The sequence below is a fragment of the Pyrus communis genome, chromosome 10 (assembly GCF_041283825.1).
Source record: "Pyrus communis isolate YQ-2024b chromosome 10, ASM4128382v1, whole genome shotgun sequence".
In the NCBI taxonomy this organism is placed as follows: Eukaryota; Viridiplantae; Streptophyta; class Magnoliopsida; order Rosales; family Rosaceae; genus Pyrus; species Pyrus communis.
The window spans coordinates 21,187,822-21,202,693 of NC_142574.1; the positions used below are offsets into that span (position 1 = coordinate 21,187,822).

Here is a 14,872-nt window from a genome sequence, read left to right on the forward strand (position 1 = left end):
AAGAGTATTGATCTCGTATCGGAGAAACAAGTGACCTTACATAGGCTTATAGATAGTTGAACCACTCTTCGTATTGCCAATTAATTTTATGGTAAAATCTCAACTTTCTTTTGGGTATAAAACAGGTTGTTCTGTGTGTAAAACCCAACGGCCACATGACTCACGCCTTTCGATTAGTGTTGTCCACGTGCTATGATTGAAAATTTCTCACACGTGAAGGAGCATATCGAAAGTATCAATCCTACATAGAAGAAATGAGAAATCTTACATATACTTATAAGTAGTTGAATTTATTCCCATATTGCTAATTAATTTTATTATAAAACCTCAACTTTTTTCATTAACTCAACTGTCTATGTGGTGACGCAGTATGTGTTGCTAAGCGTGAGGTGAGATGCACAAGCTTAAATTAGGTGATTCATATTTTAATCCCGTAGAAAGTTCTTCCAACGACAAAAGTCCATAAACTGTCCGTGGTAGCTGGTGCTTAGTAGGGGTGGGCATAAAAACCGCCAAACCGCAAAACCGCATCGAACCGTAAGAAAAAAAACCGAAAAAAACCGTGTTGACCGGAAAAGTCAACTTTGAGTGAAAAACCTAACCGAACCGTTCAAACCGGTTCCGGTTCCGGTTTCGAATGACCAAGAATCGGCCGAACCGAACCGAACCGTTTTATTAATAATAAATAAATAAATTATATATACACACACATGTCATGGTATAATAGGTTGAAAAATAGGTTGAAAAATTGTGTACAGGAGCTGCTGCTTCTTGCTTGCTCTCTGAAGTCTGAAAACTTGCAATTTGTTTCATCATTTTTTTGTTTGTTGACTGATTGACCAGTGCATATGTATTTTAGTTGTCTCTTTTTGTTGACTTGGTGCCACTACCAAAGAAATTTGCATTAAAAAAGATGTGTTGTATGCAACTTTATGTAATCAGTTTTAGAAGATGTATTTGAATGCATAATGATTTGGTGTTCAAATAATTTATTATTAGGAACCGTAAACCGGCAAGAACCGAATCGGAACCGGTGTAGACCGAACCGTAATGTTCTAGTCATAAATTTAAGTGGAACCGCACCGAATCGAACCGTTAATATATTTCGGTTCCGGTTCCAATTTAGGGGTGGAACCGCACCGTGCCCACCCTTAGCGCTTAGCAGTCATTATGCACTACCAATTTAATTACATTCTAAAATACAAAATTAAATATTGGTACTACAAAATACACAATTAAATTTGTATCTTAAGTTTTGCTTATATAAACTATAAATCGTATAAATAATGCTTAACTAGGTCGGGTTATGAACTTATGCGTCTTCTGAAAAGACCAATTTGCCAACTAATTAAGTTTTAATTTAATTAACAATTGGGTTGTTTTATAAAAGAAGAGCAGGAATAAAGTCTTTAGGCCATCTCCAAGCGAGGACTGATCAGAGGGCTTATTTTAGCCTTCTGGCCCTCTAAGATATTAATATTTTAATGAACAGTACATGATCATATTTGCCTCTGTCTCCAACCGAGGGTTATAGGGCTCGTTTTAGCCTGTCATTAAAAACCATCTCCAACCGAGAGTCAAAGGGCTATAGGCCAACATAATTTATTATTTTAATTTAAAAACTACAACAACTTAAATTCAAATCCAACAACAACTTAAATGTAAAAACTACTCTTATATTTAAAAACTGCAACGGTAACTAGCCCAAAAAACCAAAAAAATTAGAACTTAAATTTAATGAATGGTTTAGGTATTTGTAGAAAAAAAATTAGAATTTTTAAGAATTAAAAAAAAAAAAGCCCAAAAAACCCAAAAAAAAAAAAACAATATTGAATATAACGGCTAGTAAGCAAGCCGTTGGATTCAAATTTTTGTTTAAGCATTCCTGTCGATTATAACCAACATGATTGCTCTATTTTCTGGCCAACCCCGGGCTGGATGGCTGGCTCCCTTCGGCCATTTGGAACTTTCTGATTTCGTGGGGCCCACAAGCTCTCTGCCTTAGCCCTCGGTTGGAGACGGTTTTTGGGCTATTTTTGACCCTCTGGCTCACTAGACTCTTCGGTTAGAGATGACCTTATTCAAAACTCAACTTGTCAAAACCAAATCCCCAAGTTTTTTTTTTTTTTTGGAAACTAAACCAAATGCCCAAGTTGACATGAAGAAACCTGGTTCAAAACTTGAAAGAAAACAGCTTTATAGAGATGAAAGTATTCTAGGCCTGACTGTGAAGAAAGTATGCAAGAAAGTATTCTTGCATGTACACTTTGAACGGACATGCAAGAGGACACGAAAGTCTTTACACAAAAATCTTTCGTATGTAAGACTTACAGATTCAAATTCACTTCAGGCCCACAACAACGAGTCAAGCTAATTGTGGGCTTCAAAACAACAAAAGCAACACTGCACCCGACACATTCTTGCACTCTAAATTTGTCATCTTTGTATTGTAGGTGACTAGAGTCATTTGGATTAGGCCATCTCCAACCGAAGGGTTCAGAGGGCCGAAAATAGCCCAAAAACTATCTCCAACCGAGGGCTAGGCCAGAGGACTCTGGAATCTGAGAGGGCCCCACAGAATCCCAAAGGGCCAAAGGGCTAGAGGGCTGGCCACTTCCGGCCAGCCAGCCAGCCCCGGGCCCGCCATTTTGTTTTTTTGCTTATGTTGGATTTCCTGTCAGTTATAACCGACAGGAATACATTTTATGACTAATATAAATGTATTACTGTCGGTTATAACCGACAATAATACATTTATACTAAATAATACAAATGTATTCCTGTCGGTTATAACCGATATGAATTCTTTGAATATTTTTTTTAACAATTTTATTATTATTTTTTATTTACAAAAATTTTCCTATAACTTCTATTTTTCATATATTTTTTTTAAATTCTATTTTTTTCCTATAACTTTTATTTTACAAATTTGTTTCATATATTTTTTAAAATTTTATTTTTTCCTATAACTTCTATTTCAGAAAATTTGTTTCATTGTATTTTAAATTCTATTGTTTTTTTCCTATAACTTCTATTTCACAAAATTTGTTTCATATTTTTTTTAATTCTATTTTTTTCTATAACTTCCTAAGCCATTATACAACATTAAATTAAATTAAGTAACATGAAACAATATTAATAACATTAACCAACATAAAAAAAAACATTTAACAACATGAAACTTAAACAACATTTAAGTTGTAGTTTTTAAATAATAAATTATGTTTGGCCCTATAATCCTTTGGCCTTCGGTTGGAGACGGTTTTTTGTGACAGGGCTAAAACGAGCCCTCTGGCCCTCTGGCCCTCGGTTGGAGACGGATGCAAATATGGCCCTGTACTGTTCATTAAAATATTAATATCTTAGAAAATATTGGAGGGCCAGAGGGCTAAAACGAGCCCTCTGGCCAACCCTCGGTTAGAGATGGCCTTAATGTTGATAATTTTGCTCCTTACTTAGGTTGGCACTAAATGACCAACCACATAATAAATGGTGCAGCTTTTGTATGATTGTAGAGGCCTTTTGCATAAAGATAGCCTTTTGGAATAACGGCCAGATAATTACCCAATCTTTTTCCCAATGAGGGCGCACCAATCTTTCATTAACTTTTCTTTCTCCCATCTCCCAACTCTTATGAAGTTTTTTTTTTTTTTTTTTTTTTAACAAACGATATTATCTATACTAAGGGGAATAGAGGTGAAAATGTGGTTTAAATTCGTCTTTAACGAGAATAAAATTTAAGACCTCTCACTTACAAATGAAAATGAATACCATTAGACTGTAGTACTAAATGGACATTCTTATGAAGTTTATATTGAATACAAAATCCTCATTACTTTAATTAATTAATCCTCTAGTTTATATTTTTTCATACACTTCGTATAGAAAGCCTGTTGTCTACGATTATACTATACATACATATGTTGTTGAGATATATTATACATTTTCAAGGAACAATGTTAGTTTTTTTTTTTTTTTTTTTTTTTTTCCTTTCAAAAAGAACAATGTTGTTATATCATCGTCTCATAGGACGAGAAAAATCAAAATGACCAATAATAAGTCATTCAGTCGCATTGAAATGTTTACGATCTGTCTGGAATCTCGGATCGAAAAAGTGATGTGGATGATAGTAACCAAAGAACCCCAGTTTTATGCTTGTGGGCACAGCATAGTTAGACCATTGGACATTTTAACAATGTGATGGACATGTCCAAATCCGCCGAAACTTCTACATGGACCCTCTTCTCTTGGATTTTCAAGGGAATACCAATATATGTGACAAATTTAGACCACAAAAAAATCATATATGTGACAAAATAGTGGCTTGGTTGCATGTCAAAGTATAGGTTAGTTTTGCTTTTCTCAAAAAGGGGACTAGCTAAGGTATTTTAGTTTTATTCTGATTATTATCGTATGATTTATCAACGTTATAAATTAAATTCAAAATATACCGTGTAAAATATAAACTTGAAAGTTGTCCCTAACCACTAACACATCCTGTGATGTTTATGCTTCAGTAGCAAGAAGTTCGAACTTCTCAGTTCTCAGTCCTGACCAAAAAAAGTTCTCAGTTCTCTTCTCAAGAGTCAAAGTCAAGCTGTTACGTTCTCCAAAAAACAAAAAACAAAAAACAAAAAAAAGGTCAAGCTGTTACAGTTTCTACCCACAATAGCAAGTACGGTCAATATCCTCTCTCCCACCTCTTCCCCGAAACCCCTCCCTCCCTAAGAGCTACAGAACAAATAAAATAAGAAAACCATCTTTATTTATTTATTTTTGTTTGTGTGTGCCTTCAATTACACTTCAAGTTCTTTGCTTTTGACTGTGCAAAACACTTTACTTTTGCAAATAAACCAATTTACACCGCTTAGTCAGATAAAAGGTCACCAACATTAACAAATTGGGTTTCTGCTGAAAGCGTCTTCCTTTCTGACATTTTCCTAAAAATGCATAGATCTGTGTCCTCAAACCAAGCTGCTTTTCAAGACCATGGATCTATGACTCTTCCTGCTCAGAAATGAAGCTGCTTTTCTGAGAAGCAGTTCCAATTCCATCACAAGCCGAGCAAAAAAGAGGCAGATAAAGATGATTCAGCTGTTGTTCGTAGTGCTTTTCGCCGAGGGGGTAGTGGCGTTCCTTTTGCTGGTGAAAATTGGGCCGTTGAGGGAGCTGGTGATAAAGAGCTTGGATCAGGTAAAAATGGGCAAGGGTCCAGCCACGGTAAAAACGATTGCAGGGACCATGTCTGTGATTTTAATCTCGAGCTTCATCAGCATTGTGAAGATCCAGAACAAAGGTGTGAAGCTTGGAACTATGTCTCCGATGGATCAGGTTCTGTGGAGGACCCACCTGCTTGAAGCTTCATTGATGGGTGTGTTTTCTGAATCCTGCTCTTTTTTTTTCCTGGTAGTTTTGATTGCTGTGTTTTCGTACTGTTTAGGGATTATTCTCTTAGAACTTGATGAATGTTTTGCATTTCTAAGTTATGAGTTTTGTGTGTTAGTTTAGAATTCTGATTGAGTGTGTGGAGTATATGAGTACAGCAAGAAAAAGTAGAAGTTGTGTAACAAAATTAGTTTTGTTGGGTTCTGTTGAGAAAAAAGGATTGTTAGATGGATGAATCGCTCACGAAAAGGGGAACCTATTGATTCTCTCCCAATTAGTTGGACCTTGATTCCCCCTACGCTCTACAGATGTACCATCCAGTGATTACGTGAATTGAAAGAATGGCTATGAAAACTTGGTATTGCTTCGTTGGAGTACGTATAAAAAGATAGGCAATCTGGTAACAAAAGGTCTAGGAATTCGTCTACTAGTACGTTTTCAATACAGTTGTAGATTTATACGTGAGAATCTCTCATTAGAATGATAAAGCTTGATCCTATTCCGACCTAGCATTGGGAACAGCAAAGGCATAAGAACAAGGAAACTGAAGCTTATACAACAACAACAACAACAATGCCTTGTCCCACATTCCCACTAAGTGGGGTCGGCTGTATGAATCCTAGAATGCCACTGCGCTCGGTTTTGTGCTAGTCTTCCCAGTAATTGAAGCTTATACTCTTCTAAATTATAATATAATTTGGTCTTGACTTGAAATCATAGTAGCTTTCAAGATGATATCTTGTTTGTTTGCGAAAATAATATCGTTTGGGGGGAGGGGGGAAAGAATGTCAATTAAGTGTTTGAATACATATGTGTTTCCTTTTCTTTTCCTTTTGCGTTCTCTTCTCTAACTAAAATTTAAGCTGTAGTTGGTAGGTAAGAATTTTATCCTACACTTCCGCTTTATTAACCATCAGTCGAAATACAAAAGTAAAATATATGAATTTTTTTTTCTTTCTACATTTTGTAACTTGAATCCAACATCCTAAGATATAAAATTTTGCCTTCAAAATGCATACGCTGTGGTAGTACGTTCGGATTTTCCTGTTTCAGTGAAATTAATTCCATTGAATTTTCTTATTCGCCGTAAACACCTGTTAAAGTTATATCACTGTTTTTCATCTAATTTCCTCTGCACTAGCTTAATGATAATCAAGTATTTCCATGCATTTATCTTCTAGGATGTGATATGTATCATACTTATCTATGTGCCGCACAAGGAGTACTTCGGTGCAAAATCAAATTACATTGACTTGAATCATGAAGTTCGCCTAAGTTTTATCCTCATAATTTACAGTTTGACCATCATCAATTTGGATGACACGATATTATCCATTCATTAGTAAAAATTTCACTTTGGCTTCATAAAACCACCATCTGTCATATATGTGATTGGCTACAGGTTTCTTTCCTGTTCTCTTTTATGGTTAAATGATGCAAACCTGGCTTATGGTTGGACAGTCGGTGCATTATGTCCTTACATGGGAAGTTAGTAATCTGGTTTACGAGCCGCTCTTCATTCCTTGTGGTTGCTGCTAGTCCAGCCTCACTGGCCTTGTACACTCAGCAGTCACTTATCATGTTCTGAAGAAGACGCATTTACTTTTGCCCAAAAAGGGAATGCTTAAGTTGATTATATGGTCTTCTTGGGCGAGTGGAAGTAGTGATTCGTGTACGGTGTCTGCTCTGCGATTAATGTCGGAACTTCTGTTTGTATTCCAGTGAATGATCCTTTCTATTCCTGATTGCCCGCATTTGGTCGTACTTGCAGGTTTTACCCTATTTCTTGGATTCATAATTGATCGGATGCACCATTATCTCAGTAAGCTAATTGGATTGAGGAGTAGTGTGGGAGCTTCAAAAGAAGAACTTGACAGGCTTCAAAAAGAGACGATGCAACTTAAAAAACAGGAAGAGAAAGCTTCCCAAGAAGTCAAGCGGCTGCAAGCCAAAATCTCAACTCTCACAGAGGATTTGAAGAAGCTGAAATTGGAATGTGCGGAGAAGGATAAAAGCGTTGAAACTGCCGAATGCCATGTTGCTTCCCTCCAGAAACAAGCTGCAGATCTACTTCTCGAATATGATCGCTTGTTGGAAGACAACCAAAATCTTCAGAATCAGTCTCTAGGTTATAGGAGCTGAGGTAATTTTGAAACACAGCCGAAGCTTGAACTTTGAGAATGATTTTGCTTACAGGTGATGTTCTGGTCTAACATCTCCTGCCGGAAATGGTCATTATTTGGTCCTTCATGACGGAAAGGTGGCGGAGTATCTCATTTTTCCCGGTGGTGTTGAAAATTTTGTAATCCTCATGAAGTTAGAATATTCACTCTGTCCATCTTTTTGCTTTAGTTCAAGATGCATTTGAATTTGTTAAAGCAATTTGATAAATTTTCTTTGCTCGAAGGAATGTTCGAATACATGTCAATGGCTGCAGTACCCAAAACGTCATCAAAATCAAGCCTTTTAAAGATATATGCATGTGTGGATTTGCCCAACTACAAAAGCCCTACTTGTGAACATGCTAAAAGTGCACTCACAAGAGACACCAAATCGGGTTCAAAGCCACTGCTCTGCGTATCTACCAGCATTTCGAGTGCACGCCCTGCGAAACCATTTTGAGCAAAGCCGGATATCAAAGCACCCCAAGAAATAGTATTCTTGTAAGGCATCATTTCCAACAGCCGAGAAGCTAGCTCAAGATGTCCGTTCTTCGCACATGTATGCACAAGGCTGGTTTGAACCATAAAATCCATACGAAGAGCTCTCCGATTCATAAACCCATGAACGGAAGTTTTCAAAAACAAAAAACCCATGAACGGAAAGACAAAGTATCAAGTCCCCAAGATTTGCACAAGCCTGCACCAACCCCATCAAATTCGATTCCCTCACGTTGCATGCCTCTAAACATCTCAACTGCTTCTATTGGCTTCCCAATCTGTGTTCAAGTCCAAAAGACACATATCCCGATGCGTATCATATCTAAATTCTCTGGAAAGACGTTACTAATTTAGTTAGTATCTTATTTTCTATTCAAATATAGGGTATTGCTAGAGTTTGAATAGAAAATGTGGGGTATTATTGGAACTTGAGTGGGACTCTTGTCCCACATTTCCCATACACTTCGGTATCGTTTGGTATGCAGATGGGATGGGACGAAACAGAATGGGACGGGACGGGACGGAACGGGACGCGACAGGACGGAACGGAACGGAGCAGGAGCAAAGATGCCCTCGGATGGAAACAAGGAGGAAGAAGGAGACGAAGAGATTATAATTTTGTGTTCCACGGATGTGGAACGAGTCGTTCCAGGGGGTGAGGCGGAACGAAAATTCACCCAAAACTCGTCCCATGGAACAGCTCGTTCCACCCGTTTTAGGCGCACCAAATGTGGGACGGAACGCCTTGTCCCACTCCGTTCCGTCCCGTCCCACGTACCAAACGGTACCTTTGTCTACTTCCTCTTTATAAGTGAGTTCACTTGTTTGAAAGGAATTGAGTCAAAACCATGGAACTTGGGTATTGTGATATATATAAGCAGTTACATACATCTCTTCTGAAATGATAAGCATGAACAATCATTATATATATGGCAGTAATATCAAAATAAACTCGAGAATACGCGATGGAACACTTTACGGGCGGAAACAATATCCCCAATACGTGCGTACGATGCCATGAGTCGAGCACTGGAGCTTCTATCGGCGGCAATACTGATCAATATTATAAGAGCATGGACTTTGGCTATGGAGGTCTTATCGGTGCAGGATAAGAGGAGAGCTCTGAGGGGGGTTAGCCATGGAAGTAACTGCATCTATGCATGGGAAGCTAAAACTTCAAACTCTGCTAATTGCTTAACAGGTTACTGTTTACAGCCGTTGCAAAAAGAGGGATGATTGTTTCCAACTTTTTTTTTTTTTTTTTGCAATTTCTTTGATTGTCTTCGACATATGTATATTAACACTCATTTGTATTTCTCACCCACCTTCTTAATTTCTAGCCGTCTTGATCGAATGAATTGAAGAGAATCAAATGACAAATATTAATAAGGGGAATGTAAAAAGTTAAAAAAAAGTGTGTGAATATCACATCCTGTATTAAAAATTTCAATTCATGAGATTTGAGCTCCTTATTTATGAAACTTAAAATTGAGGCCTCTTATTTAGAGCATTTTCACCCGTTGGTGGAAGCCAAGGGTAAACGTAACAATGTTGCCCTTCAACACAAAAAATCAAATCCAGCAATCCAAGGTCAAGTGGTGGGTCAACCACTGCCAACCCACAAGCCAGACCTACAATAATACTATGTGCAAATTCATTAGACCGTAATATTAAGTGAAAATTCTTACAATAGTACTAGAGCTGTGGTGGTGGCCAAGAGAAGGTTGAAATGTCTCTATGAGTTTTTCGGCTTCCAAAAAGGTGGACTGTCGTAACTAAGCCATCAGCTGATCTCATTTTAAAAAGAAAAAAAAAAAAAAAAAAATTCTTGCAACATAAACTATTTTGCCATTATATTATCTAAATTAATTGTTTTTACATTGGAATGAGACATTTGGGATTTTGGTGATGGCAATTTGGATAAAAATTTGCATATGGTGTTTGAACTTTTTATTTTTATTTTTTTTATATGGTGTTTGAACTATCGAAGGCAAATTTGTTCTTGACCAAGCCATAAATTCTGTTTGGCTTAAATTTGTTTGGTTGGAATTAGGAATTCAAACTTGGTGCAGGGAGATAGAAACTAGAAAGGGTTCGTCTTAGAACTTGAATCTCCTTGGTGCTCTCGGCTCTCCTTCTTTTTATAGACACATGACTCAAAAGAGTTTTCAGTTTCTTTGCTCCCAAGCAACCCTCGATTCCTTTGAGCATAAACTTTGGAGAATTATTTAGTTTGACTTTTCTTCTCATCAGTCTTATGTGAATATTACAGCTACCAACATTCTGTGAAGCCACAGCTCTGCACGCAGAACAAGCTCTTTGTGAGTACTCGGATCAAGCCATGGATGATCAATCAGACGGCGGAGAAGGCAACGCCGGAAAAAACCCGAAGCTGCCGGTCCCTGCGAAGCGCAACATCCTCATCACAAGCGCCTTGCCCTATGTCACCAACATCCCTCGCCTTGGCACCATCAGTGGCTGTGAGTATAATTTCCGCTCTCTCGTTGCTTGTTTTGGTTTCGGTTTGTATTATCTACTCAGATAATATTTGGCACCATTTTTGGTAAGGGGTTCGAGACCTCTTGGCACCATTTTTACGAGCAAGTTTCCCTCAAAAAATAAAAAATCAAAGAATACTTGGCTCGTTACATGTATCCAGAAACTTTTTTCTTTCCGTGAATTTCATGACTAGTTTGTGCATATGTGTGAGACTTTGAAGTTTTATGAAAGATTAGCGTGATGCAGGTGTTGGAAGTGCGGATGTTTACGCTCGATACTGTCGCCTTCGAGGGTACATTGTGATATGTATATGTGGGACTGATGAGTATGGGACTGCAACTGAGACAAAAGCTAAGGACGAAAATTGTACTCCGCAGAAAATTTGTGACAAGTTGTAACAAAAGTTTGGAGGTTAAGCTTTTTCGGATAGTGAATAGCAGTATGAACTTTTTACTAATTATGGAGCTTAATTGGTTTTGTAGATATCATGAAATTCATAAACAGGTCTACGAATGGTTTGATATAAGTTTTGATAAATTCGGGCGCACGTCAACTCCTCAACATACTGAAATTTGCCAATCTATTTTCAAGAAACTTATGGAGAACGGATACTTTTCCGAAAATACAACTCAGCAGGTATATACATATCACTTTCCTGCTTGCTTAAGTGAAAATTTTGTTTCTAAATGGTTTTGAATTTCGACATCCAGCTGTTTTGTGAAACATGCGATCATTTCTTGGCTGATCGGCTAGTGGAAGGCACTTGCCTAATGCTAGACTGCGGTTATGATTCTGCATGAGGAGATCAGTGTGATAAGTGTGGAAAGCTGTTGAATCCAACTGAGCTTAAGGATCCTAGATGTAAATGTTCAGCCTTTGAGATTTCATACTTCGTTGCAGTTAATTTTGTTAGGATTTAGTCGAAAATACTAACATCTTCTTTCCTGGTTTTGCACTTCAAACTGTAATCAACACGTATGTCAGGGACGGCCATATATAAATAAGATGAACCACTAATTTCTAAAGCTTCCATTGCTGAAGGAAAAATTGGACGAATTTATCAATGACCAGTCAGTTGCAGGATCTTGGAGCCTGAACGCTATACAAACCACATATGCATGTTGTGATTGGCTCATATTATGAGTTTGCAACAATTTCATTTCAACCATGTGGAGTGCTAGCTACTTTCGGCTAAAGAAAGGGACAAAGAAAAAGGGGGACATCATTATGATGTCTAGCCCTTGATTTGTGGCTTTTACAAAGGCAAAGAATTGGCCTTGTGTGATGAGCCGAAAGAGAGAAGAGGAGAGAGAGAAGGCGGGGCCTTTTGTTTATGTTAAGGCATTTGGTTATGCCTTTGTGAAGTGTGAAAGAGAGTATCCAAGGGGGAGAGCATTCGGCTCTCCCATGGAAAAGGTTGAACATGGGTTGAGAGAAAATCAAGAGAGCTAGAGTGAAAAGTATTCTAGTGAAAGAACTCTTGGGGTAGAGTGAGGCTCTTGGGAAAATTCTGTGAGTGAGTGTACAAGGGATATGGGATTGGGTTATGTCGATTTAACTCATGTATACTTGTACTGTTATTCTCATAGTGAAGAGCAATATCTCTCCGGGGACGTAGGCAGTTTTTTGCCGAACCTCGCAAATTTCTCTGTGTCTTTATTTCTTGTATTTTATTTTGTTCAACTGTGTATGATTTTGGTGAGGTTGTAATCTGAATCTCGGTTCCGCACTAACGACCGGGCCAAGGCACAACAATGCATTGGTTAGAGAAGGACTTAAGTCGCACTGTACCACAAGGGACCTTAAGTGGGGTGTTCCGGTTCCACTTGAAAATTTTGAGGATAAGGTTAGCACTTAATTTATGTAACTATTGCTGATTTTCCCTTTGTTAAAGTTCAGTTGTTCACTAGAAATTTACACGCTGGTAAACTTTTTTCTTTCCCAATATTTTGATATGCTTAGGTTTTTCATGTATGGTTTGATGCACCTATCGGTTATATATCCATCACTTCTTGCTACATGCCCGATTGGGAGAAGTGGTGGAAGAACCGAGAAAATGTTGAGCTGTACCAATTCATGGACAAGGACAATGTCCCATTCCACACAGTAACGGTTTCATCTCATCTACCTGAACTTTGTAAATTTATAACTTTGTATTTTGTTCCCGAAATGTTTAGTTGCAGTACACTTTGATTCCAGGTTATGTTTCCATGTATGCTTCTTGGAACCGGAGAGAATTGGACACTGATGAAGAGCATTAGTGTTACAGAATACATGATGCATGAAACAGGTAAGTTCGCCTGAGAATATGCGATGATCTTCACAAAAGTTTGATTATTTAAAGTTTCAACTCATACTTCTATTCCTATATTTTCATTTTCTATCATTGATTTATGCAGGGAAGTTTTCCAAGAGTAGGGGAATAAGAATTTTCAGCAATGATGTGCAAGAAACAAACATTCCCTCGGAAGTGTGGCGATATTATTTGCTAGCTAACCGGCCAGAGGTAAGTTGTTTTTTTTTTTCTGCTGCTGCTGGTGATTTTGCAGTTCTTAGGTTGTACTTGGTTATTACTTAATTATCTGTTTCCTTAACCATGATTGGGTCTGAGACACGTTTTTTATGTGGGCAGACTTACAAGTAAAACTAAAAGCTGAGTAGCTGAATAATTTGGGAAATTTCATTAACCGAGTATTGAGCTTCATTGCAAAACCTCAAGGTCAGTAATCTGCCAAACCAAGAACTTTGAGGTTCTTGATTTGCTTGTGTTTTTAAGATAAGTTCGAAACTTTTAATCACATTTCTGTTTTTACTTGTTATATCATGTATCACATTCTTTTTTTTGTTCTTCAATCACCATACCACAATCAAATTGCATTTTGGCATTCATGTAAACTTTCACCTTTTCCTGCAGGACAAGGATATGGATCTATTATTCCTGACGGTTCTGGGGCGGAATCACATTCCTTGACGAAAATATTGGCGGAGAGAATCGGTATATATGTTGATCAATACATAGAAGCAATGGAGAAGGTGATTTATATCTGAAAACTAGTCTCTCAATTCCTTTCTGCATTATCTTGTTTTACTAAGAAGTTACATTATATCACAATCGGCGACATGTATAGGTCAAGCTAAAGCAAGCACTGAAAATTGCAATGAGCGTATCCAGTGAAGGCAATGCATATTTGCAAGTAAGCTCATAAAATCTCAGTTTTTCTTCTTTGAGTTATCAATCGTTCAAGAATACAGGTTTCCAATATCTAATGCAGGAGAGCAAGTTCTGGCGACTTTACAAACAGGATCAAGCTTCCTGCTCTCTTGTCATCAAAACTTCTGCAGGACTCATTTACCTTCTCGCGTGCTTGCTGGAACCTTTCATGCCTTCATTTTCTCTCAAGGTAGGGAAAATATGTCTTGCATCGATTATGATTAAGGACAAACAAAATACTTCACTCAATATTTACCACCTTGGTATTAATTTTTGCTTTTCATGTCCAACAGGTGCTAAAGCAGCTCAATTTGCCAACCGAAAATCAGTTTTCGCTTTGCGATAAGGATGTTGAAAGGGCAAGAAAGCCTTGGGAAATATTACCTGCTGGTCACAAGATTGGGACACCAGAGCCTTCGTTCAAAGAATTGGTAATACATATGTATAATCTTCTATATCCATCTTTTCGGTTTTCGAAGTGTAATATAATTGTTTTCGACATCTTGTTTCGCAGAAAGATGAAGATGTGGAGTTCTTTAGGAAGAAGTTTTTTGGAAGTCAAGCTGAAAGGGTTGCTAAGGGAGAAGCTGAAGCAAAGAAAATGGCTGAGATATTGGATGAAACAAAAAATTGACTTCTGAATTGGACAATATGTTTGCAATCTACTATACGTAAAGGAAATGAGAATTTCTAGTATCCACCGATGTATAATATACATTATATTTGTAGCCATTGAACTTTTTGCAGCATGTTTAAGGCTCCATTTAATTAGTGCATGTCATACAACGGAACATAATAAAATTTAATTTTTTTTTTTATAGTATACACTTCAACACTTAATTTCACCCAATGCATGCATGTCACGCACCGCACTTCTCTTAAGAAAAAGAAGGCGAAACGAAGAGGGTTAAAATCACTAGGCAAATAAAAAGAGAGGAACCTCAAAACGAGGGGTGTGGTAAAACTTGGAACCACTGGCAGAACAACTCGGAAAATAAAAAAATGAAAAAGAAACGCCGTCTGTGGGAATCGAACCCACGACCACACGGTTAAAAGCCGTGCGCTCTACCGGCTGAGCTAAGACGGCCTTTGCGACAACACTTCTCAAAGTTATTTA

At 37.6% G+C, this 14,872-nt stretch overlaps 2 protein-coding genes, 1 non-coding gene and 1 pseudogene across 4 annotated transcripts; 3 read left to right on the forward strand and 1 right to left on the reverse strand.

The window, feature by feature from the left end:
- The first annotated feature begins 4,544 nt into the window (after window positions 1-4,544).
- On the forward strand, window positions 4,545-7,791 carry LOC137729640 (uncharacterized). The gene is made up of 3 exons (XM_068468634.2): window positions 4,545-4,591; window positions 4,642-5,371; window positions 7,157-7,791. The coding sequence occupies exons 2-3, from the start codon at window positions 5,086-5,088 to the stop codon at window positions 7,525-7,527; spliced, it is 657 nt and encodes a 218-aa protein (XP_068324735.2). The 5' UTR covers window positions 4,545-4,591; window positions 4,642-5,085; the 3' UTR covers window positions 7,528-7,791.
- Window positions 7,792-10,360: 2,569 nt separating this feature from the next.
- Window positions 10,361-11,344, forward strand: LOC148693701 (methionine--tRNA ligase, cytoplasmic-like). The gene is made up of 4 exons (XM_088678094.1): window positions 10,361-10,525; window positions 10,791-10,935; window positions 11,027-11,180; window positions 11,255-11,344. Exons 1-4 carry the CDS (start codon window positions 10,387-10,389, stop codon window positions 11,342-11,344), a joined length of 528 nt encoding a protein of 175 aa, XP_088534220.1. The 5' UTR covers window positions 10,361-10,386.
- Window positions 11,345-11,607: 263 nt separating this feature from the next.
- LOC137728352 (putative methionine--tRNA ligase) lies at window positions 11,608-14,502 on the forward strand (annotated as a pseudogene). The gene is made up of 11 exons (XR_015952453.1): window positions 11,608-11,614; window positions 12,248-12,390; window positions 12,507-12,650; window positions 12,744-12,834; window positions 12,944-13,057; window positions 13,156-13,263; window positions 13,459-13,577; window positions 13,673-13,738; window positions 13,817-13,945; window positions 14,049-14,186; window positions 14,270-14,502. The product of XR_015952453.1 is annotated as a putative methionine--tRNA ligase (transcript).
- A 267-nt stretch (window positions 14,503-14,769) lies between these two features.
- On the reverse strand, window positions 14,770-14,842 carry TRNAK-UUU (transfer RNA lysine (anticodon UUU)). The gene has a single exon. It is a non-coding gene; the product is annotated as a tRNA-Lys (tRNA).
- Between the last annotated feature and the right edge of the window lie 30 nt (window positions 14,843-14,872).